Here is a 20,923-nt window from a genome sequence, read left to right on the forward strand (position 1 = left end):
AGACGGAGACAGGAAGTGCCTTGTATGGGGCAAAAACAGGCAGCAGAGCCTGGGGCTGCTTTTCCAGGCAGAACCAGCTCAAGCTGGAACACAGACTAAACCTTTGAGCGAGGTTTTATTTCTACAAAAAAGGAGCACTAAGGGGCTATTTACAGGGCAGTGTCGGGAGGGGCGCAGAGTGGTGCGCCTGAATCCCCTCTGCCTCTCTGCTCCTGGCTTGGGCTGTCCCAGCCTGAGTCACCTGCTCAGGCTCTGGACGATGGTGACACAGCCGTGGGAACTGGTGCAGCGCTGCAGGGCTGGCTGGGCCTCCACCTGTCCGCTGCTGGGGTCAAAGGTGAAGACTCTGTCGGTGCTTTCCCCGCGATCATCCCGTCCGCCAAGAATGTGGACCTTCCCATCACACACAGTCAGGCCACAGCTCTCCTGGGGGACAAACAAAGTCCAAACTCAGCCCCTACCTGGGGTTCCTCCTATCCTTCCCTGGCCAGGCCAGGTAAGAGAACCTTGATCTGCAGACTGTGAAACAGGCAGCCTGGCTGGCACAGGGGCAGGAGGCAGGACAGAACAGTTCAAGGTCTGGCTGGACCCTTCCTCAGTGAATGGCCTGAGGCCTGTCCCTCGACCTCTCTGTGTCTTGGGCTTGTCACGTGGGAGGTGAGAAGAATGGCAGTACCTTCTTCACAGGATGCCCTCCCCACTTGACGGGGTCTGAATTCCCAGAGCACACAAACAGCAGTCGCCACCAGCAGCCCGGCTCTTGGACTCAGAGAAGCCAGAGGTGCCAGGCCTTACGATCACTGCAGGTCAGGGCTGGCAGAGACCCCAGTCCTTCTACACCAGTATGCAGCCTCTCTCAAGTTTTGGGGGACAGGGACTGAAGGTGGAGGAGTTTCCAGGATGTGGGCCTCCCCTCTCTGATACCCGCTGGAGCAGGAGAATGGAGCAGCTCCATGCCCCCCACCCCCCACCCCAACATGCAGAGTAGGCTACCAGCTGGTAGTCTTAGAGCAGTGGAGAATACGGGATCATGGAGACGACACACACACACACACACACACCCCAGTCCAGCTGACAGCACTGGGACGGGGTTTCTTGGCTCTGCCCCAACATGGCCTAAGGTGCCCATGGGCCAACCTCCCTGAGGTTTTCTCCTAATCTGTGAAATGCTAGGGTGATGATCACTGTGAGGACAAAGTTAGAGAACCCTGTAAAAGCAGCCAGCAGGGAGTTGTGGGACTGGCTGTGAGCCCAGAGCTTTGGGAGTGGGTTTCACTCTCCTGAACGGGGCCTGTGTCCCCAGAGCTTCCACTTACCACGGGGCTGGGGAGAGCTGCAGCCTCCCCCCAGGCATCGGTGCCAGGGTTGTAGGCGAAGATTTTGCTCATGAGGCCGCCCACCACATAGATGGTATCCTCCAGGGACACGGCGGCGAGGCACCGCTGTGAGAAAGGTGCTGGTGACCGCAGGCTCCACCGGTCCTCTCTGAGGTCAAAGCACTGCACCTGAGGAGTGGGGTGGGTGGCGGCAGTGAAGCCTCTGTCCCCACTGCCCACTCCCTGCCCTTGTCCCCGGGACACCCATTCAGTACCACACCTGCCAGCGTCTGCCAGGCCTGGGCTGGGCTGGAGGGTAGAGGAGGTCCCGAGTGTCTCTACTTCTGTGCTCTGTCCCCCTCCCCCAGCCTCCCTTTGTGGGAAGCTCAGTGCCCCATCCTGGAAGCTTTCTCTGGGCTCTCCTTTCCTGCCCTCCCCACTGCAGGGCTGGTCTCGCCTTTGATGGGGAACAGTATGAGCTCATCCCAGCAGGCAGGGAGAGATGTGTGTCCCAGGAGGTGGAGGGATTGCGTGCATGGGTGCATGCAAAGTCCTCGGAGCAGCCCCATGGAGGTGCGTTCCTGGCTGCACACACGGTCAACCCTCCTCGGTGGTCCTGGTGCGCTGAGGCTGTGACAGGGTGCCAGCTGCATCTCACAGCCCACTAATTCTGGCTGTCCTCGGGGCTCTCGGGCCCCTGGGTGTTTCTGATGCCCAAGTAATTTGAGGATGCATAACTGTACCTAGCTGCCAACCCTTTTTGCCCTATTCGTTTCCCCAACTGTTTCCTAGTAGTCATAAACAAAACAGTGCTGATGGTGCCCCCTCCACCCCCCCCCCCCAATCCGGCTGCAGGCAGGCCTGCTGGAGAATGGGGTCAGGGAATGAGGAGGGGGAGGGAGCCCGACTGGGGAAAGATTCAGATCACAGGATAACAGGCCTGGGAGGCCACCGTGGGGAGGTGGTGGGGGTGAGGATGACCCAGAAAGCCTCAGTGTCCAGCAGTGGAGAATGAGACGAGTAGACTGTGGTGGAGCCAGCCAGTGGACTGTCCTGCATACGTTGGCAGTCTGGCCTGTGAAGTGCTAGGCACATGCAGTGTGCTCATTCGTTAATCCTCACTTCATTTTTTACATCCAGGAAACCCACATGGCACCAGCCAGGATATTTGAGTTCAGGTGTGCTGCTGATCCACCGTTTGTAACTGTGGGCTTACTTTCCAGAATTTATTTCCTTGCCTAAAACATGGGGCAACTCCAGGGCTACTGATGGGGTTAAGGAAGGAACAAGGAACTCGCCCAGCTCTGCACCTGGCACATGGCACCACCTGGCACATGGCAGGTGCAGACTCACTGCCGTCTCTAAGCCTTCTGTGCACCTCCAGGCTAGTGCCCACCTTGTCTGTGTTCATGCCGTCCTGCCCGGCGCCCCCGATCACGTAGAGTTGGCCGGCACAGGGCGCCACCGCCGCAGAGCTCACGGCCTCTGGGAGGGGCGTGGCGGCCGCCCAGGTGTTGGAGAAGGGGTCATAGCGCTCCACACTGCGCAGGCGCTGCAGGCCGTCGAAGCCGCCCACCGCAAACAGCTGTGAGTGGGGACACCCGCGGGGGCACAGAGGTCAGGTCTTAAGTCTGACTGGAGAAACTGTACCTACCCTAGCTTTGGGACCACACTGAGCCTGCAAGGGCATCTCAGCGCTGCCACCACCTCCTTGACCCAGTTCCTCTGGTTGACCACAGATAAGACCTTTCTCTGGGATAAGCACTGAATGCAGATTAGATCCATAAAACACCTGTGCCATGCTACTTGGTAATAGCAGCAGGTAGTTTATTAAGGGTTTGTCTGTTTAATAAATCCTAAGAAGCACTTTATTTGCAGTTATGAGTTTTTGATGTAGTTTGCAAATTAGAGATTTTTTTTTTTTTGTCTTAAGTGGCAGAGTCAAGATTCAAACTCGGACCATCTGGCCCCAGAGCTCACACCCTTGACCACGAGGCTGTACTGTCACAGTAATTGCTATTATTACCTGTGACCTTGGGAAAGTCCCTTTTCCTTTTGGGGCCCTGGAACCCTTCTTACAAAGAGGTGGCCTTAGAGGGTCTTCCCCAGGGCACGCACAGATCTGTTCTGGGGCAGTGGCTGCACGTCCCTACCTGCCCCTGCACGACCGCCATCTTGTGCCTCCACCTGCCCTTGTGCAGCGAGGCTACCTTGATCCAGGTGTGCAGATGGGAGCTAAACATCCACACATCACGGCTGTTGATGTGGCCTCCTAGGGTGAGAGAAGCAGCTGTAGCCTCAGGGCCCTCTTCGTGTTGCCAGCACCCCCAAAGAGGGGGCTGGGTTAGGACTCAGGGGAGAAGCCTGACAGTTTCAGCAAGAAGTTGCTGCTCGGGGCTGGTGCCTGCATTGGCCGGCCAGGCCCCGGGCGCAGGGAAGCAGGGATGAGGGTACTGCACTAAAGCTGGAAGTACAAAGGGTGCTGTGGCAGGCTGCAGGAGTGTGCTGGGGACCCGGGGAGGCGGAGCCACCTGCACAGGTGGGTGGGGGTGGGGATGGGTGTGCAGGGTGGCCCGGTGATGTTCCTCTGTGAGGTGCTGGCGTCATCCCCCCAGTCTCCATACGGGAAAGTCACATGAGGCTCAGCAGTCAGGACAGACAGCTGAAGACCACAAGGCCTTTGGGGAGGAATGACCAGAGCTTTGGGCCCTGCCCTATGGGCCTAGACACTGGGGTGCAGGCTTAGACTCTCCCTAGGCATGCTGGGACAATGCTGACGGCACACTCAGCCTGAGCCCCGACCCAGTGAGGAGCAGCCCCTCCTTCCTGTGTCTCAGGCCTCTGCCCTCTAGAGTCCTCACCCAGCGCTCGCCACCGCCCATCCAGAGCACAGTGCACCAGCCCAGGGGACGGCCTTCCTGGTGGCACTCAGCAGAGGCTGTGTCCCTCAGAGGCCACCAGGGGCCTTGGGTCGGTTGTCCAATGCTAACAGGTGGTGTGGCTGGTCTCGGAGGCCTCCCCCATGTATTCTCCTGTTCCTCACCCTTCACAGGCACCCACCGCTCACTGCAGCCTCAAGTACAGCCTCCCCAGACCCCGAATCGCCCCTCCACCCCCAACCCCTCCCCCCAAAGAGACTTGCCTGCTCCTTAGAGCCCGGGGGCTGGGGCATACACCCGCCCTCCTACCTTTACCTAAGCTGCTCCTTCCACCTTTCAGGGTCCAGCCCTTCCACGAAGTCAGGCTAGGTTCCCTGATCATCTGGGGACCCCCGAGAGCCTCGTGGGAAAGCCAGGTCCGTCTCCCCTCCAGGGGAGCAAGCACTGTGTTTTAATTCTCCAAGTTTCTAGGGCCTGAATCTTAGGGAGGGCAGGCTCGGTGCCTTCTCCGGTTGCCATCTTTGGAGATAAAGGAAACTTGACCTGTTCTCCCACCTATAGAATGTAGAATCGTATAACGGGGTTGTCGTGGGGACTAAATGGCAACGAATGGGAGCTGCTCAGCCGGAGGTCTGGCAGGCTGTAGGCTGGGCCAGCAGAAGTGACGGTGAACACTAAGGTGACCCGAGGTCATTATGGCCTGCAGCCCCCACCCCCCGGAGCCACGCCCTCACCTGAGACGTAGACGTCGTTGCGGAGAGCGCAGGTGGCGAACTCGGAGCGTGCATAGCCAGGCAGGCTGGGCAGCGGCGTCCAGCGCCGGCTCTCTGGGTGGTAGGCGTCGGCGAACGGCAGCTTCAAGAGACCCTTGCGGTCACAACCGCCGACGACCACGATCACTTCGGCTAGGTCCATGAATCTGGGGCGAGGATAAGCCCAGTGCCCACTGGCCCACGCCCACCTCGCGGCCCTGCCTCGCCCTCCGTGCCACCACGCTGCTCCCACCCCAGCCCACGCTGGACTCTGACACTTGCAGCCTTCCTGCGGCCGGGCAGGGGTCACTGGTTCTCACTGCATTCTGCTGAGCGCCACATTACAGAAAGAGCCTTCATGGAGCCCACTCTTACCCAGGACAATCGCCTGACCAAATCCTCACGGTGATGACCCCCTTGACAGGTGTGCCTGACGCCAGCCTGCACTTCATCGCCATAATCAACCGCTGGCGCTGCTCGCTCCCTCCCACGGCCAGCTCCTACAGCCATCGCCCTCAAATCAGAGCAGCAAGGCCCTGTCCGCTCTTACTGACGCCCTCACAACCCCTGCTAGCCACTGGTTTCCTAATGCCTCGGACCGCCACCGAGCGTCTTCTGCATCCAGGTCCTGCGCTCGGCGGGACACACAGCGCCGAGACATGGCGTCCCTGTCTTCTGTCCCAGGGGGTGCCACGCCATATTCAGGGCCGCCTGTTGCATTTGCCCCATGCGCCCGCCTACTTTTGTCCCTCTGGTCTGTGAGCTGCAGTTGTGATGGGAGGGCTGAGCGTTTCTCCATGGCTCCCGAGTGCACATAGCATTCAGGATTAGGACGGATGGGTGGGCAAGAAGAATGCGCTCCCCAAGTCTCCGCCACCCCCGGCCGCTAACTCCTCGAGGGCAGAATTCCCGGCACTGAGAGGTGCGACCATGTGAACGGAAGGGTGATGGAGTGAATGGCTGAAACAACGCCAACGGCGAAGGGCGGGGGGCAAGGGGCAGCGGCCGTACCTGCGCGGCCGGGCCCGCAGCGAGCCCGTCTCTCGGCCCAGGATGAAGCAGGTGCGGGCCTCGAGCAGCAGCGGGCGGCACTCGCCGCAGGCCTGGAGCAGCTCGTCGGCCTCCACCTTCTCCACGAAGTAGGCAGGCGCCAGCAGAGGCAGGCGCACGTGCTCCAGCAGGCGCCGCAGCTGCCCACGGCGCGCCGGCGCGTCGTGGCGCACCCAGCGCATGGCCGCCTCGAACACCGCCTCCTCGCGCGCCACGCCCAGCGCGGGGTCCGCCAGCAGCGCCGCCACCTCGTCGGGCGCCAGCTCCAGGAAGTCGGCGTGGCGCGCCACCTCGGCGAAGGCCTGGCGCAGCACGCGGCCGCAGCGCTCGGCCAGCGGCGCGAGCGAGAAGGCGGCGGCCACGCGGCGCAGCGCCAGGCTGTTGTGCGCGCGCAGGCGGCCCTCGAGGAAGCGCGCGCAGACGTCGCGCAGGCCCGCCACGCCCAGCCGCTCGGCCAGCGCCAGCACGTTGGCCGCCTCGTCCTCGGCGCGCAGCCGCACGCCCGCGCCGTACACGTAGTCGAGCACCACGGCCAGCGCCGCCGCCGCCCCGGCCGGCTCCGCGCCCGGCGCCTCCACGGGCACGAGGGCCAGGCCTCGCTCCGGGCGCCCGGCGGCGAAGAGGCTGCGAAAGTAGGCGCTGCCCGCGCTGAGCGCGGCGCGGTGGCACGGGAAGTCGCGGCCGCCGGCGCGCAGCACCACGTCGGTGAGGGTGCCGCTCCGACGGAACGCGTCGAGGGCCTGCAGCACGCGCTGCGCGTAGCAGGACGCCAGGCACGGGGCCGCGCAGCCGGACGCCGACTCCTCCGGCCCGCGGGGCTCCCGCATCCTTCTGGGAAGAGAGCACAAACAGGGACCCGAAGTCCGCCGTCCTGGGGCCTGGGGAGGGTCTTGAGACCCGGCCCGCGGCGCCCCGCGTCCACACGCATGCACGTGAGCTGTACTTCCCTCACCTGCTCTTGTCGCGCCGGCCTGCCCGCCCGCCCCTGGGCCTAGCCCCCGCGGTGCCTGCCCCACGTTCTCCCTCACCTGCCCAAAGAAAGCGGCCGCAGGGTTCAGTTCTTCGCACTCGCTAAGGTTTTCCTGCTGTATCTGCGGGGGACAGATGGCACGTGCTCAAACAGGGAGATTTGAGGCGAGTCTGGTACAGGAAGGACTTACAAAAGCGTGGGCAGTATTGCGGGCCTTGAGCAGGGAGGGGGTCGGGCAGTGCTGCGGGGCTGCCCACAGCGCCAGTGTTCGCAGGAAGATCTGAAGTGGGAGGAAGGCCCTGGACGAGAGGTCGGGGGGATTTGGGCTACCTTTCGGGGTGTGTGTGTGTGTGTGTGAGTGACGCTGTACCCTCCCCCTCCCCACATCGTGCCTCCCGAAGATGTCTCGCAGGTGCTTTCTGATTGCTACCGACCCCACCCTCAACAGCACAGGTTCCTGCTAGGGTAGGTGCTCAGCACCTGCGCAGGGTTGAGTGAACGTGTTAGGCAAGTGTTTAAGTGAGAGGCTTTTCTGTGCTAGGCAGTGAGCGAGGCAGTGATGGGTCCTGCCTTCCTGGAGCTCACAGCTTGGCAGGGGCCCCGTGGGGGAAGTACAGAATTTTAGAGGAGCTCCTAGAGGGGGCAGTAAATTCAGTTGGAGGAGAGGCAGGGCAGGCGTCCCTGGGGCAGGGGTCGGATTAGCCAAGCGCAGCGAGGGAGTGGGGGGAGATGTCTGGAGCAGAGAGAGCAGCCTGTGCCAAGGCCCCGAGGGAGGGGCCCGAGCTGAGCGGCAGGCTGAGGGCAGCTGGCCTTTCCCTAGCACATTTTCTGGTTTTCCTCAAGGAGGCCCCATACAGAAACGGAATGCGGGCCTGGGCAGCTCCCACCTCGCGCGCCCCCGTCACTGAGCCCACAGGGGTGTGGCGACTGTGTGACTGTTAAGTGAGATGGATGACCAGTGCTAGGTGCACAGTACACACCCAGAGATTGCCCCCTTCGGTCGTTGCTGTTCAAGTGAGAGGGAGCACACGCGGTGTGCTAGCAGCTTTTCTGTATGTGAATTCGTTTGACCCTCACAACCCTGCGGAATTTTCTTTGCCCCTCCCGCCCCCCCACCACACACCCCATTTTTAAAAGAGTGTGTCATGAGGAGTTGCACACAGAGGGAGCCTGCCCTCCCGGGCTTTGCAGCGGGGATCAAGGCACGGTGTGGGTGGATGCACCCTGTTGGTCACGGTTTCACTGGGGCAGCCTCTGCTCGCACCCCTCCTGGATGGGAGGCAGCTTACTCCAGGGGGCTCAGCTCTGCTCCTCGCCCCTCCCTCGTTCTGATCCCAGCTGCTCCTGGGGGCCAGATCCTGCCCGGTGGGCTACCCTAGGCAGCAGCACAAGCAGTGAGACCCCGGTGGACTCAGGAGTTCAGGTGGAGGGGCTGCACTCAGCCCACCAGGCTCCAGGCTCTGCAGGCCTGGCTGCCTCTTGCTGGGGGGTGGGGGTGGGATGGTGTTCCTAGGAGCAGCCAGCTAGAGGCCAGCCAGGTGAGGTCAGCAGGGTCATCAGTGCATGCTGGCCGCTCCCCTCCTGTGTCCTTTGCTGGTCCTGGGGACAGCTACGGTGAGCTGAGGCCAGGAGGGCAGGTGTCGGTCAGTGAAGGGGAGGGCCCTCCCCACCAAGATCTCCTGCAGGGAGGGAGGGAGGGAGGGAGGGAGTGTGCTCCCAGGAGCAAGCATTCTACTCTGGCTATCCCAGGCACTGTGGACACAGCGGCACCAGGCCTGTGTTCCACTGCGGGGATTCCCAGTGTGGGGGGACACATGGCAGGTAAGGACTCCACGTAGGGCTCAATCCACAGCCTCCCGTTGTGGCTAAGGCTAGGCACTTGCAGCCTAGCATCAGGACGTAGGCTCAGCCTGTAAAAGTTAACCAGACCATCCCGCCCCCCTGTCTTAGACACACACAGCCAGGACAGCCCTGCCCGGATGTACCTGGTACTTACCTGGCCACGCCCTCTCCTAGGTGCTCTGCAGCCGCTGCTCTCGCAGGGACTCCCGTCTGTGGCGGTCACACACACCCCCCGGCTGCCCAGGCTCTAATGTGCCTGTGCTTGGCCCAGACTCCTGCTCCAGCTCAGCTGAGGGAGGACAAAGGGGCTGGACGCCAGGGGGGAGGGGAGAGGAAAGAAGGGGGGGAGAGGAGGACGCCGGGCTTTTGTTCCACTCTTGGGCCAGCCCCAGGAGGGAGGCAGGGAGGGAGGCGGCAGGAGTGCGTGTGGGATGGACTGTGTGTGCACAACTCTGGGAGCTGATGGGCCTGGGATGGGGTGACACTGGGGTGTGACTGCGGTTGTGAGCATGCATGATGCTATTTGTGAGGGCGGGAGAGCCCGGGACAGGGCGGTGTGGGGCCCTGGGGTGGATACGAATGTGACTGCCACAGTCAGCGGTGTGGTTTCCCCGCGTCTGCCGCCGTGAGGCTCCGTGCCGTGTCTGTGGTCCTGCTTGCCCACTGACCTGTACTGGTGCAACTTTGCATGACCCCGTGTGTGTGTGTGTGTGTGTGTGTTATGGTTCACTTCTTGTGGGGCAGGGGTGTGTGTCTGGACCCTGGGTGTCACAGTAGTGTGTGGACCCATGAACTGTGTGTGTGTGTGCATGTGTGTAAGAGAGATCACTTCTTTGTGGGGCAGGTGTCTGTGTCACAGTAGCATGAGATCCATGGACTCGTGTGTGTGTGTGTGTGATGGTTCCTTTGTGTGGTACAGATCTGTTTGCCTGGCCCTATATGTCACAGTAGTGTGAGGATCTGTGGACCGTTGAGTGTGAGAGATGGTTTATTTCTGTGTGGTGCAGGGATCTGTGTCTTGGGCCCTGGGTGTCACAGTAGTGTGAGCACCCATGGGCCGTGTGTGTGTGTGTGTCTGTGTGTGTGATGGTTCCTTTCTGTGTATAGCAGGAGCCTGTGTCTCTGGACCCTGGGTGTCACAGTAGTGTGTGGATCCATTGTCGTGTGTGTGATGGCTCATTTCTGTGTGTGGCAGGGATCTGTGTCTTTGGACCCTGAGTGTCACAGTAATGTGAGGACCCGTGGACCAAGTATCTGTGTTTTGTGTGTGAGAGATTCGATTCTGCGTGTGGCAGGGATCTTTATATCATAGTAGTGTGAGGACCCATGGACTATGTGTGTGTATGTGTCTATGTGATGGTTCCTTTCTGTGTGTGGCCAGGGTCCTTGCCTTTGAACCCTGTATGTCACAGTAGTGTGAGGATTCATGGACCAAGTATGTGTGTGTGTGTGTGTGATGATACATTTCTGTGTGGGGCAAGTGTCTGTGTCTCTGTATCCTTGGGTGTAGCAGTTGTGTGAGGACCCATGGATCCTGTGTGTGTGAGAGAGAGGGAGGGAGAAGGAGAGGGAGGGAGGAGGGGGAGGGGGAGGAGAGAAGAGAAGAGAAGAGAAGGGGGGGGGAGAGAGAGAGAGGGAGGGAGGGAGGGAATGGTTCCTTTCTGTGTGTGGCAGGAATCTGTGTCTCAGGACCCTGTCACAGTAATGTGTGGCTCCAGGGTCAGTGTGTGTGTGATGGTTCGTATCTGTGTGGCAGGGGTGTCTGAATCCTGGATTTGACAGTACTGTGTGCATCCATGGACTATGTGTGTGTGCACATGCACACCATTGTGGTGGTTCATTTCTGTGTGTGGCAGGGGTCTGTGTTTTTTGGACTCTGGCTGAAACAGTGTGAGGGTCCATGGATCCTGTATGTGTGTGTTCACGTCTGTGTGTGTGGCAGGGGTCTGTGTCTCAGGACCCTGGGTGTCACAGTGCTGTGTGGATCCATGGATGGGATGTGTGTGTGTGATGGTTCATACCTGTGTGTGGCAGGAGTCTGTGTCTTTGAATCCTGGATTTGACAGTACTGTGTGCATCCATGGACTGTGTGACTGTGTGTGTGTGTGTGTGTGTGTGTGTGAGAGAGAGAGAGAGAGATATATATGGTTCCTTTCTGTGTATGGCAGGAATCTGTGTCTCTGGACCCTGGTTGTCATAGTAATGTGAGGACCCATGGACCATGTGTGTATGTGATGGTTCCTTTCTGTGTATAGCAGGAGCCTGTGTCTCTGGACCCTGGGTGTCACAGTAGTATGTGGATCCATGGTCATGTGTGTGATGGCTCATTTCTGTGTGGGGCAGGGATCTGTGTCTTGGGCCCTGGGTATCACAGTAGTGTGAGGACCCATGGACCAAGTGTGTGTGTGTAGTGGTTTTTTCCGTGTGTAGCAGTGGTATTTCTCTACCCTGGTTTTCACAGTAGTGTGTGCATCTGTGGGTGGTGTGTCTGTGATGGTTCATTTCTGTGTGTGGCAGGGGTCTGTCTCTGGACCCTGGTGTCACAGTTTATGTGAATCCATGGACCTCTGTGTGTGGATCTGTGTTTTGTGCTGGTGGGGCCCTATGGACTTTGTGCACAGGGAACTGTCCTGTGCGTCAAGCGGCCCAGCGAGGCTGAACTGGCTGGGGGCTGTGAGCAAGTGGCGTGTCTGGGCTGGTGCTGCATCATGTGAGGCCTCTGCTGACCACAGGGCCCATGAGGGGATTTGCCTTCCTGGAAGTGGGCAGGAGTGTGGCTGGGCTGGGCTCCTGCGCCCTGGTCCTGTTGGCAGGAAGGAGAGTAGCTCCTGCGGGCTGCTGGGACATCAGGAAGTGTGTGCCATGTGGAGTGGCCTCAGCCAGAGGCTTCGTAGGAGGGCAAAACAACTCTGCGGCTCTGGATTTCACTCACTCCCCCGTGTCCAGCGAGAGGCAGGAGCTGATGGCAGCCAGGTGTTCAGTAGCAGGGGAGGGGAGCGGGGAGCCTTCCCAGCCCTCAAGGTGAATGTGGGGCCCAGAGTGGGCTCCAGCACTCGGAGGCAGCTCTTCTCCCTTTCTACAAGGCCCGGTGACTTCGTCTGTAGGTCTCACACAGCATTTGCTTAATACAGGCTGGGATGAGGGGGCAGCCCTGCTTCTCCTCCAGGACACACCCCGGGGGCTCGGCAGAGGCCCCAGCACTGAGCGAGGGGAAGGGGACCTGTGGTCCCAGGCCTGTAGACGGCTTTCAGCTCAGGTGCCCCCACGGTGCGGGGCTCAGCGTCAGGTCCAAAGCCCTGAGATGTCAAAGGCAAACCCTGCTTAGGGGAAGTGGCATCTCTGGCTCAGGCTGCCTCTGTGTGGCCACAAGGGGGCCTGCTCGCCCCACTCCCCTGCATCAGAACCAGCGGCGCCATTCCTCGCTGGAGCCAGGGTCTGGCTGGGCTTCTGGAGCTGTGTGGCCCTAGGCACTCACTCCCCCTCTCCAGGGCGTCTTCTGTGCACGATGCCCAGATGCTGCTTCCTAAGCCTGGCGCTGAAGAATCCCTGGCTTCAAGGTAGGGGCCCCACCCCCTGCCACCTCCCCAAGTGACAGGGCCCAGAGTAAACCCCAGGCCCGCCCGCCTGCTGTCAGTGAAGACACAGCACACATCAGATGGCAGCTTTAATGGTCTCGGCTGGGGCCCTTAGGCTCCTGCCAGCGCAGGCCTGCTGCCCGGCACGCTTTCCCTAGGTGGCCTGTGTGCCGTGGCCAGTCTGTGGGGTCTCCGGCTGCTCCTGGGGCAGGGCCCGGCAGAGGCGGGGGGAGGACACATCTCCACCGCTGCGGCTGGCCTTCCTCCTGAGCCCAACCTCCTTGTGCTGAAGGCAGAGGCACAGCCCAGGCCGGATGCGTGAGAGGAGTCAGTCACTTGGTGGTGTGCACAGGACAGACGCACAGTGGGAGCACAGGTGGCGTCCTCCACTGCCACGGAGGGCCTGTGGGCCCGCTGAGCCAGCAGAGCTTCCAGGCTTAGGTGCAGGGAGGGAGCCCAGGCCCCGCACTTCCCAGAGGGAGCCCCAGGCCTGCCGGGGCATCTGAGAGGCAGGAGGTCTGACCAGGGGAGCCCCTGCGGGGAGAGGCCATGGCTGGAGCTGGCTCCCAGAGCACTGGGAGTCCAAACGCTTCTGCCAGCTCCCCCGGGTCCCTCCAGTGTCTGTGTTTGGCTGGGACAGGCAGGTCTTCCGTTAACGCCCACTGCGGTCTGTGAGGGTCTTGGCGCGGCTGCCCCCACCTCGGGGGCCCACAGACGTGGCAGTGCTGTCAGTGTAGATGTCATAACTGTTGTCTGAACCCACGGAGAGCTCGTCGGAGACCTCCACGCCATCGCTGATCTCTGCTGGGCAGGGGGAGGGCGACAGTGTGTGAGTGGGGGGAGGAGGCCCATGATGATGACTGACGGCGAGGGTGGGAAGGGCAGCCTGCAACAACTCCCATCATGCACTGGGAGGCCGTTGAAGCCGCTGGGCCTGACATTCATGGCCCTGCTCCGTCTCTGCTGAAGCCCCTGACCTCGCCTCTGTTTACTGGCCCTGTAACTCCACCTGCCAATCCCAGAAAACCATCTGCACCCTCCTGAGCTTGCCACCCACGTGTCTTCTCTCCTCAGGGCCTTTGTACATCCTGTCTACCCCCTTGGGAGTGACCTCCCTGTCTTAAAATCTGGCTTGGGGAGGCTTTTGGTGCGGAGGGTGTAGGGGTTGTTGCTGTGGCTCACTGGGTTAAGCCCCTGCCTGCAACATCAGAATCATATATATATATGAGTGCTGGTATGGGACTTCCATATTGAGAACCGGCTGCTCTGCTTCCAATCCAGCTCCCTGCTAATGCACCTGGGGAAGCAGTGGAAGATGGCCAAATGCCTGGGCACCTGTTACCCACGTGGGAGACTTGTATGCAGTCCCTGGCTCCTAAATTCAGCCTGGCCCAGCCCTGAATGTTGTGGCCATTTGGGGAGTAAACCAGCAGACAGAAGATCTGTAGATCTGTGTCTCTCCCTCTCTGTCACTCTACCTTTCAAACAAATAAAAATCTTTAAAAAAAAAAAAAAAAAGGGACACCGTTTGGGATGCTTGCATCTCAAAGCACCTGGGTTAGTCCTGGCTCCACTTCCAATTCCAGCCTGGGAGACAGCAGGTGATGGCTCAGCCACTTGGGTCCCTGCCACCCACATGGGAGATCCAGATTGAGATCCCAGCTCCTGGCTTCAGCCTGGCCCAGGCCTGGCTGTTGTGGGCATTTGGAGGGAGAACCACAGTGCTGCCTGGGCCCCCACTGGCCAGAGTACCTTAAGGACATCCGTGTGCCCAGTGCCTGGCAGAGTGGTGGGCACAGAGCAGAGGCTCGGCCCTAGGAGTGGTGCCAGGTGTCTCAGCACACGCTGCTCCTGCCTGGAACACCTGCCCTTGCCTCTGCTCTCCCAGACCTCACCTCAAACCCTCTACACAGGCTCCTTGTCCCCATCCTTCATGTTTCCTCCCTCACCGTCCCGGGGAGCCCCAGTGACCCTCTGTCCCCAGTCCCCCTTCTGGGAGGGCTCGGTGACATCCAGCTTTCCATGCCTTGGTTTATACTGCTGCCACCTCCAGCAGACCGGCATGTCTTCAAGGACTGGCGTGAGTAGGCGAGGAAAGCAATGCTTGTGGGATGTGTGTGTGAGCCAGACAGACGGGGTGGCTTCAGAACGGACTCCTCCCCCCATCCAGTCCTGCCCGTCACCCTGCCTGACCCTGACACCACTCGGGGCTGGGATTGACGGTTGATGGCTGTGCATGTGCGCGGGCTCAGCCGGGTGGGTTTGTGCCGCCCCAGCCCCCCGTGGGCCCCGCACCTGAGAAGATGAGCTTCTCCTTCATGATGCTGACGTCCCGGCTGCTCCTGTGCACCGCGGCGCTCAGCATGATCTGCTCGGGGTTGTAGCTCCGGATGCCACCCAGGCGCCACCTGCAGAGATGGCCCCGTGGGCATCAGGTCCTGCCCCACCCCTTCCCTGGAGCGGGGATCCTGCCTGCGCTGCTTCCAGAGCCTATCTCGTCCCACTGCCGAGAGGGAGAAACTGAGATCTGGGCCCCGAGTCTTGGCCAGGGCTCTCCTGCCCCCGCCTTAGCTCCAGAACCTTAGAGCAGGAAGATTTGGGGGTTGGTGGGTTCTGTCTCAGGTGCCCCAGTTACACACTTGGCTCTCTTGGAATGGGGCAGTTTTGGGGGGTAGAGGAGCTTAGTGGATGTAACTGCCCTGGGGTACACCCCCATCTAGCAGGGGTAGCTGATGTTTCCTACAGCTCCACCCTCGTGGCCAGGCTGAGTGAACCCAGATGGGAACCCTGGAGAGGAAGGGAAGAGAGCAAGTGAGGGCAGGTGGTAGAGCTTTGCTCCAAACTGGTCTTCCAAGTTCATGAGGCAAGGGTGTTAGAGTGACCTGGGGTCAGGTCGTCTGCTGCTCTGGGGGGAGATTGTGAGTGAATGAGTCAAGGCCGGGCTGGCATGCAGGCACAGGCCGGGGAAGACTCGGGCCCTGTGTCCATCCTGGGGCACGGTTTGTGTGGCTGCTGCCCCCCCAAATCAGCCCCACATCCTGGGCCTCTGAACTTTTTCTGGAGTCTGGGCAGAAGGCTTCATGGACCTCACCCCTCCCCCATCAAGAGCAGGTGGCAACCTACCCACCTTCTCCCAGCGGGACTGAGCCCTGCTTGAGTGGGCAGAAGGAGCCAAGACTGCATAAGAAACCAAACTGCAGAAATGGACAGACAGATGGACAGGCAGGTAGGTGGGTGGACAGGGCTGACAGATGACGGAGGCGCCTGTGCTCTGGCTGGGCCAGCTACCCCACAAGTCCTTGAGCGTGTGTCTCACTCATCGTGGGGCCCCAGCACCAACCCCAGCCCCTGCCTTACAGGCATCTGACGAGCACCAGGGAGCTTCAAAAAGTTTGTGAGAGTGTAGAATTAAAAAAAGTTCATTTTGGTGCAACAAATTTGAAATTCATGCATAGTTTCTTTTGTAACATGTATTTTTCATGAATTTTTAAAAACCCCCTGTATGCATGAATTTCAAAAAAAATGTAGCAAAATAAACTCCTCTTTTAATTCTATTTCCATGAACTTTTGGAAGTCCCCGCATAGCTGCTGCGTGAGCCAATGGGAGAATGAGGTCCTTCTCCCCCTGCCTGGTCCCCAGGGTTCCCTCCTCCCTCAGGCTGCTCCTGGCGCCCAGGAGACTGTGACACTGGCCGGGCTGTACCTTGTGCCACAGCCAGGCAGCAGTGCGGACACCGGGAAGAAAGCAGGGCTGGCTAAGGGTCCCTTTGCTGGGCCCAGCCCACAGCCAGACCTTGTCCTTTAGGAATCTGCCTGACCCAGGAGGGCCACATCCAGGACAGGAAGCCCGGCCACTGTGGGGCCCTCCCCAGTGGGAGGGGGAAAAGGTGGAGCAGGGGTGTGAAGCAGAAAGTGAAGACACGTGAGAGAGACGTGGAGAAATAAACAGAGTGAACGAGCAGGCGAGCCCGGGGTGGGGGGTGGAGGCCCCGTGAGTGTGCCGGGGCTGGGGGGTGGGGGGAGAGGCCCGGGCAGGACCCTGCCACGAGAACGCTGGTCCCAGCTGCAGAGCCACGTGGGGAGAGGTGGGGAGAGCAGGGGACTGCGGCGTGGCTGCAGGCAGGGGAGGCGGCGGCCAGGAGAACCCAGGCAGGGCTTGGGCCCTACATGGTTTCAGACGGAACTGCAGGAGGGGGTGGCAAGAAGGGAGGAAGAGGAGGAGGAGGACCACACCAGAGTTACCTGATCAAGTGATAGCTGTGAGATGCCAGAGTGCAGCAGAGAGAGGGGTGGAGAGAGAGAGGAGGGACATGCGCCATCAGAGCAGGATGGGATAGAGAGAACGTCAGTCAAGAACCCATCCCCTGGCCGCCCCGCCCTCCCCCGCAGCCACACCCCTGCTGCGGGCCTTGGGTATGTGTTGGTGGGGGGCAGGGGGCCCGAGCGCTGGAGGGAGCTTGGCCAGGCCATCAGAAGCCCGGGCAAAGCCCACCTGAGTCCACACAGTGAGGCAGGGCAGGGCGTGCCTGGGGCCTCCAGGAGTCCTCCCCCTCCCCCCTTGGGAAGGCCCAGGAAGGGTCAGAGCCACTCACTTCTGGAGCACGAAGATGCCCACGATGAGCGTGAAGGAGACCAGGTCAGCGGCCACCCACAGGAGGCAGTACTCTTCCGGCGGCTGTGGACAGAGGGCCCAGGCCAGCCCCATCAGCAGGGAGGACCTTGGCAGACGGGAGACTGTGCACGTGGGTAGGTGAGTGCACGTGTACGTGTGATGCATAGGCATGTGCTGAGTGTGTGTGCATTAGGGCAGGGGACATCCGCCCAGTGCCCTGGGAGGAGATTCTGCGTAGGAAACCTGAGGGGCTGCTCCAGCAAGACCCGCAGAGGAAAGATGCCATGGGAGTGGGAGGGGACGTGTGTGGCACCTGTGTCCGGTAGGAGTCCACATGCCACTGTGGGAGCACTGCAGGGTGTGTGCTCTGCCACCCAGACCACTGAGGCGCACAGGGGAGGGCCAGGGGACCAGGCACTTCTGTTGCTCGACTGCTTGTGGCCTCAGACCCCCACGGCTCCAACGCTGCCATGGCTCCTGAACCCAGGAGAGCCGAGGAGGGTGTCTTCAGGGCTGGCAGGGGTCATGGCGAATTCCAGCCCCCTCTCTCGGCTCCGCCCCTCAGTCTGCTCCCTTTCCCAGTGCTCTCCCCTTCACTCCCCACCAGCGAGGACTCCCCCACCCCTAGTCCTCACCAGGGACCCCTGCCCCCAGCAGTCTCCCAGCTCAGGGCGGGCGTGGTGACACCCTACTTGGGATGCCCACATGCTGTATTGGTTTCAGAGTTCAAGTCCTGGCTCCTCTGCCTTTGATCCGGCTCCCTGCTAATGCACCCTGGAGGAGCAGCAGGCGACGGCTCCGGTACTCGGTCCCTGCCACCCATGGGGGAGACCTGGATGAAGTTCCAGGCTCCTGGCTTCATCTGGCCCCAGCCCAGCCAGTGCAGCCGTGTGGGGGAGTGAACCAGCAGAGAGAAGTATGTGCTCTATCTGCCTTTCAAATAAAACAAAAAATGTTTAAGAACGTCCCCAGCCGGCGCCGTGGCTTAACAGGCTAATCCTCCGCCTTGCGGCGCCGGCACACCGGGTTCTAGTCCCGGTCGGGGCACCGATCCTGTCCCGGTTGCCCCTCTTCCAGGCCAGCTCTCTGCTGTGGCCAGGGAGTGCAGTGGAGGATGGCCCAAGTGCTTGGGCCCTGCACCCCATGGGAGACCAGGAGAAGCACCTGGCTCCTGCCATCGGAACAGCGCAGTGCGCCAGCAGGCGCGCCAGCCGCGGCGGCCATTGGAGGGTGAACCAACGGCAAAAAGGAAGACCTTTCTCTCTATCTCCCTCTACTGTCCACTCTGCCTGTCAAAAAAAAAAAAAAAAAAAAAAAAAAAAAAAAAAAAAGAACGTCCCCAACTCACCATGATCCAAAGAGGGGAAGGCACCTGGGACAGAGTGTAGGCGTTGTCAGAGGTGACGGACGGGACCCCCGCACACCACAGCAGGGAGAAGAGCCAGGGCGCGTTGACGGTATACAGGTTCACGCTCAGGTTCCAGGCTGCATAGTCCCTGGGGGCGGGCGACAGGCTGCTTCTGAGCCTCTGGGGAGGCCTGCGGGGCCCATGGCCCCTTCACAGCCACCCTCCTAGCTGGTGCAGGAGGGAGTGTCGGCTCCCAGAGGGCCAAGCTCGGACACAAACCCAGGCCTGCTCAATGCTCCCAACTCCTCCTGTCTCCAAACCTCTGCCTGGCTGTGTGTGTCGGGGTGGCAGGACTGGGGGAGACTTGGTCTTGCTCCCCTGGGGGGCGGGCGGGCACCTGAGCTCCTGGCGGGACACCTGAGTGTAGCGCAGGTTCAGCCACTGGATGTGGCCTTTCCTCAGGCTGGCGATGGCCTCCTTGGAGCCTGACGCCTGCTGGAAGCCGGGGGCCAGCTTGCGCACGAGGGGCCTCTGCCGGTTCGGCAGCCACAGGACCTGCGGGCAGAGAGCGGCAGCCTCAGCTTTCCTGCCGCAGGGTGAGTGTGAGAGCCCCCTCCCCTCCCGCAGCAGTCCTCAGGGTAGCAGAGGTGGAGTGCCGGTGTCACAGGACACTTGCAAACCGTTGTCACAACAGGACACGAGCCTGCACGCGGCTGCAGCATCTAGGCTGCAGTTAAGCGCCGGTGTTTGGGGGCAGCGCAGTGGTACAGAGGGTAAAGCCGCCTCCTTCGCTGCTCGCATCCCGGCTGCTTCACTTTAGATCTAGCTTCCTGCAAATGCGCCTGGGAGAGCAGCGGAATGTGGCCCAAGTGCTCGGGCCCCTGCACCCACGTGGGAGACCCGGCTGAAGCTCCTGGCTTTGGCCTGGCCCAGCCCTGGCCGTTGTGGCCACTTGGGGAGTGAACCAGGGGGCAAAAGATCTCTGTCTCTCTCCGTCTGTAGCTCTTTCAAATAAATAAATCTTTAAAAAAAAAAAAAAAAGATTGTCTGATTCCTCTAGTCCCAAGGAATGTGCAAGGCGCCTGTGAGGTGGGCTGTCGTCCCACAAGCACGGCACTGAGTCCGGGGGAGGGGCAGGACCGGGCCTCACCTGGTGCTGGGGGAAGCCAGAGCGCAGCACAGCCTCCAGCGTGACATTGAGGAAGCTGCCGCGGTGCGGGTGCTCCCGGGGCGGCTCCCGCAGGTTGAGCAGCAGCGTGGCGTTGCCCTTGGCCAGTTCCAGGAGCTCCGCCAGGCTGCAGATGGACTGGTTCTGGGCCTCCCTTTGGTCAGAGGGCGACAGGGAGCTGGCCGTCCAGAAAGGGTCCGTCTGGCAGAGACAGGGACACACACAGCCACGTCAGCAGCCCTTTCGGGGGGGGGGGTCCCCCGTGCCTTCCTGACCACCGAGTGTGGGACTCTCTGGGCTGCTGCTGGTGCATCTGGCAGCAAGCTGGAGCCCGTCTTCCTGTCCCACTCCTGCTTCCCCAGGGGTCACCAGCTTGGAGGACAGCGGCAGCACCCGCCCCCCACCTCCCCTGCCAGGCTTTTACATGACCGCGACCAGCAGCAGCAGCAGTAGCAGCTTTCCCCAGTGAGGGAGGCAGCCTTGGGACAGCAGTGCCGGGGCCCAGGGGTGGCTGCTGGCCACCTTGGCTGTGTGCTCCATGCCGGGGCTGGAGCCAAGGGCAACCAGACCTTCAGGAACCACTGGCCGGCGTTGAGCCGCTGCAGGACGGTCCAGTTGAGCATGGCGGCCGGCCGGCGGGCGAGCTCCGGGAACTCCTGCTCCACGTTGGTGGTGCGCCGCAGGGAGGTGTCGTGCATGAGGAAGGGCACGCCGTCCAGGCTGTGGAGAGGTGGCTGCTGGGTCACCCCATCAGGGGTCGCCCTGCACCCTCCCACCCGCTCTGCCCCTCTGGGCTGCAGGCTCCGCATCTGCATGGGGAAGATGGGGGTGGGAGGGCTGACGGGGGACCCTGAAGGGTGAGGGTCAGCTAGGGGTGGGGACTGCGGTGCAACCTCATCCGAGAATGGGGAAACTGAGGCTAGAAGGAGGCACCTGTACCTGCTCGTCTGGCTCACGAGCGGGCCTGAGCCCCACCACATGGAGCCACGTTTTGGCCTTCAAGCACATCTGTGGCTGGGCTTGCAGTCCCCAACCCCACCCAAGGGCCTCTGTTCTTCCCTCCCTTTTATAGCCCAGGGTTTGGTGCAAGGTTCCCCGGCAGGAACATGGCACCTGCCCTGCCACGGCTGAGCCAAGCTTCCCCTCCAGTGTCTGAGGCCCTGCAGCCAGGACACGGATGCTGTGTGTGGGAGAGGTTGGGGCCCAAGGTGCCATCCCCACCCCTACACCTACCTGATAGTGACATCAGCCTGCAGCCCATGCAGCTTCTGCTCCAGGGCCTTCCGGAAGGACATCAGCGTGTGCTCTGGAGCCAGCTGGGGACAGAGGGCAGAGGGGTAGAGCCGGGGTACAGTGGAGGGACCTCTGCCCGGCCAGCGGAGGGTCCTCTGCGCTCCCAGTCCCTCCGTGA

General features: G+C 61.2%; 2 protein-coding genes across 3 annotated transcripts in view; both read right to left on the bottom strand.

The window, feature by feature from the left end:
• Window positions 1-120: 120 nt before the first annotated feature.
• KLHL35 (kelch like family member 35) lies at window positions 121-6,824 on the bottom strand. The gene is made up of 6 exons (XM_062196724.1): window positions 5,959-6,824; window positions 4,930-5,114; window positions 3,470-3,588; window positions 2,713-2,901; window positions 1,317-1,505; window positions 121-426 (listed from the first exon to the last, which is right to left on the bottom strand). The coding sequence occupies exons 1-6, from the start codon at window positions 6,822-6,824 to the stop codon at window positions 238-240; spliced, it is 1,737 nt and encodes a 578-aa protein (XP_062052708.1). The 3' UTR covers window positions 121-237.
• A 5,641-nt stretch (window positions 6,825-12,465) lies between these two features.
• The window catches only part of GDPD5 (glycerophosphodiester phosphodiesterase domain containing 5), a 75,407-nt gene continuing 66,949 nt past the window's right edge, over window positions 12,466-20,923 (bottom strand). Inside the window, exons 10-17 of one of the 2 annotated variants that reach the window (XM_062196725.1) lie at window positions 20,746-20,828; window positions 20,082-20,232; window positions 19,495-19,713; window positions 18,742-18,899; window positions 18,345-18,492; window positions 16,977-17,059; window positions 14,680-14,792; window positions 12,466-13,188 (exon numbers count right to left, since the gene is read on the bottom strand). In XM_062196725.1, coding sequence (XP_062052709.1) covers window positions 13,037-13,188; window positions 14,680-14,792; window positions 16,977-17,059; window positions 18,345-18,492; window positions 18,742-18,899; window positions 19,495-19,713; window positions 20,082-20,232; window positions 20,746-20,828 — 1,107 coding nt within the window. In that variant the 3' untranslated portion in view covers window positions 12,466-13,036. The remainder of the gene's footprint in view (window positions 13,189-14,679; window positions 14,793-16,976; window positions 17,060-18,344; window positions 18,493-18,741; window positions 18,900-19,494; window positions 19,714-20,081; window positions 20,233-20,745; window positions 20,829-20,923) is intronic. The other variant, XM_062196726.1, reaches the window with a different exon arrangement.

Source organism: Lepus europaeus, chromosome 7 (genome assembly GCF_033115175.1).
Source record: "Lepus europaeus isolate LE1 chromosome 7, mLepTim1.pri, whole genome shotgun sequence".
In the NCBI taxonomy this organism is placed as follows: Eukaryota; Metazoa; Chordata; class Mammalia; order Lagomorpha; family Leporidae; genus Lepus; species Lepus europaeus.

What these genes read in the sequence shown, in the direction of transcription:
- KLHL35 (XM_062196724.1), bottom strand. Translation starts at nt 6,824, where the DNA reads ATGCGGGAGCCCCGCGGGCCGGAGGAGTCGGCGTCCGGCTGCGCGGCC. An exon ending in TGGCGGTCGTGCAGGGGCAG is followed by an intron (nt 2,902 to 3,469) that starts GTAGGGACGTGC and finishes CCCCACTCACAG; the next exon opens with CTGTTTGCGGTGGGCGGCTT. An exon ending in ACGGCATGAACACAGACAAG is followed by an intron (nt 1,506 to 2,712) that starts GTGGGCACTAGC and finishes CCCACTCCTCAG; the next exon opens with GTGCAGTGCTTTGACCTCAG.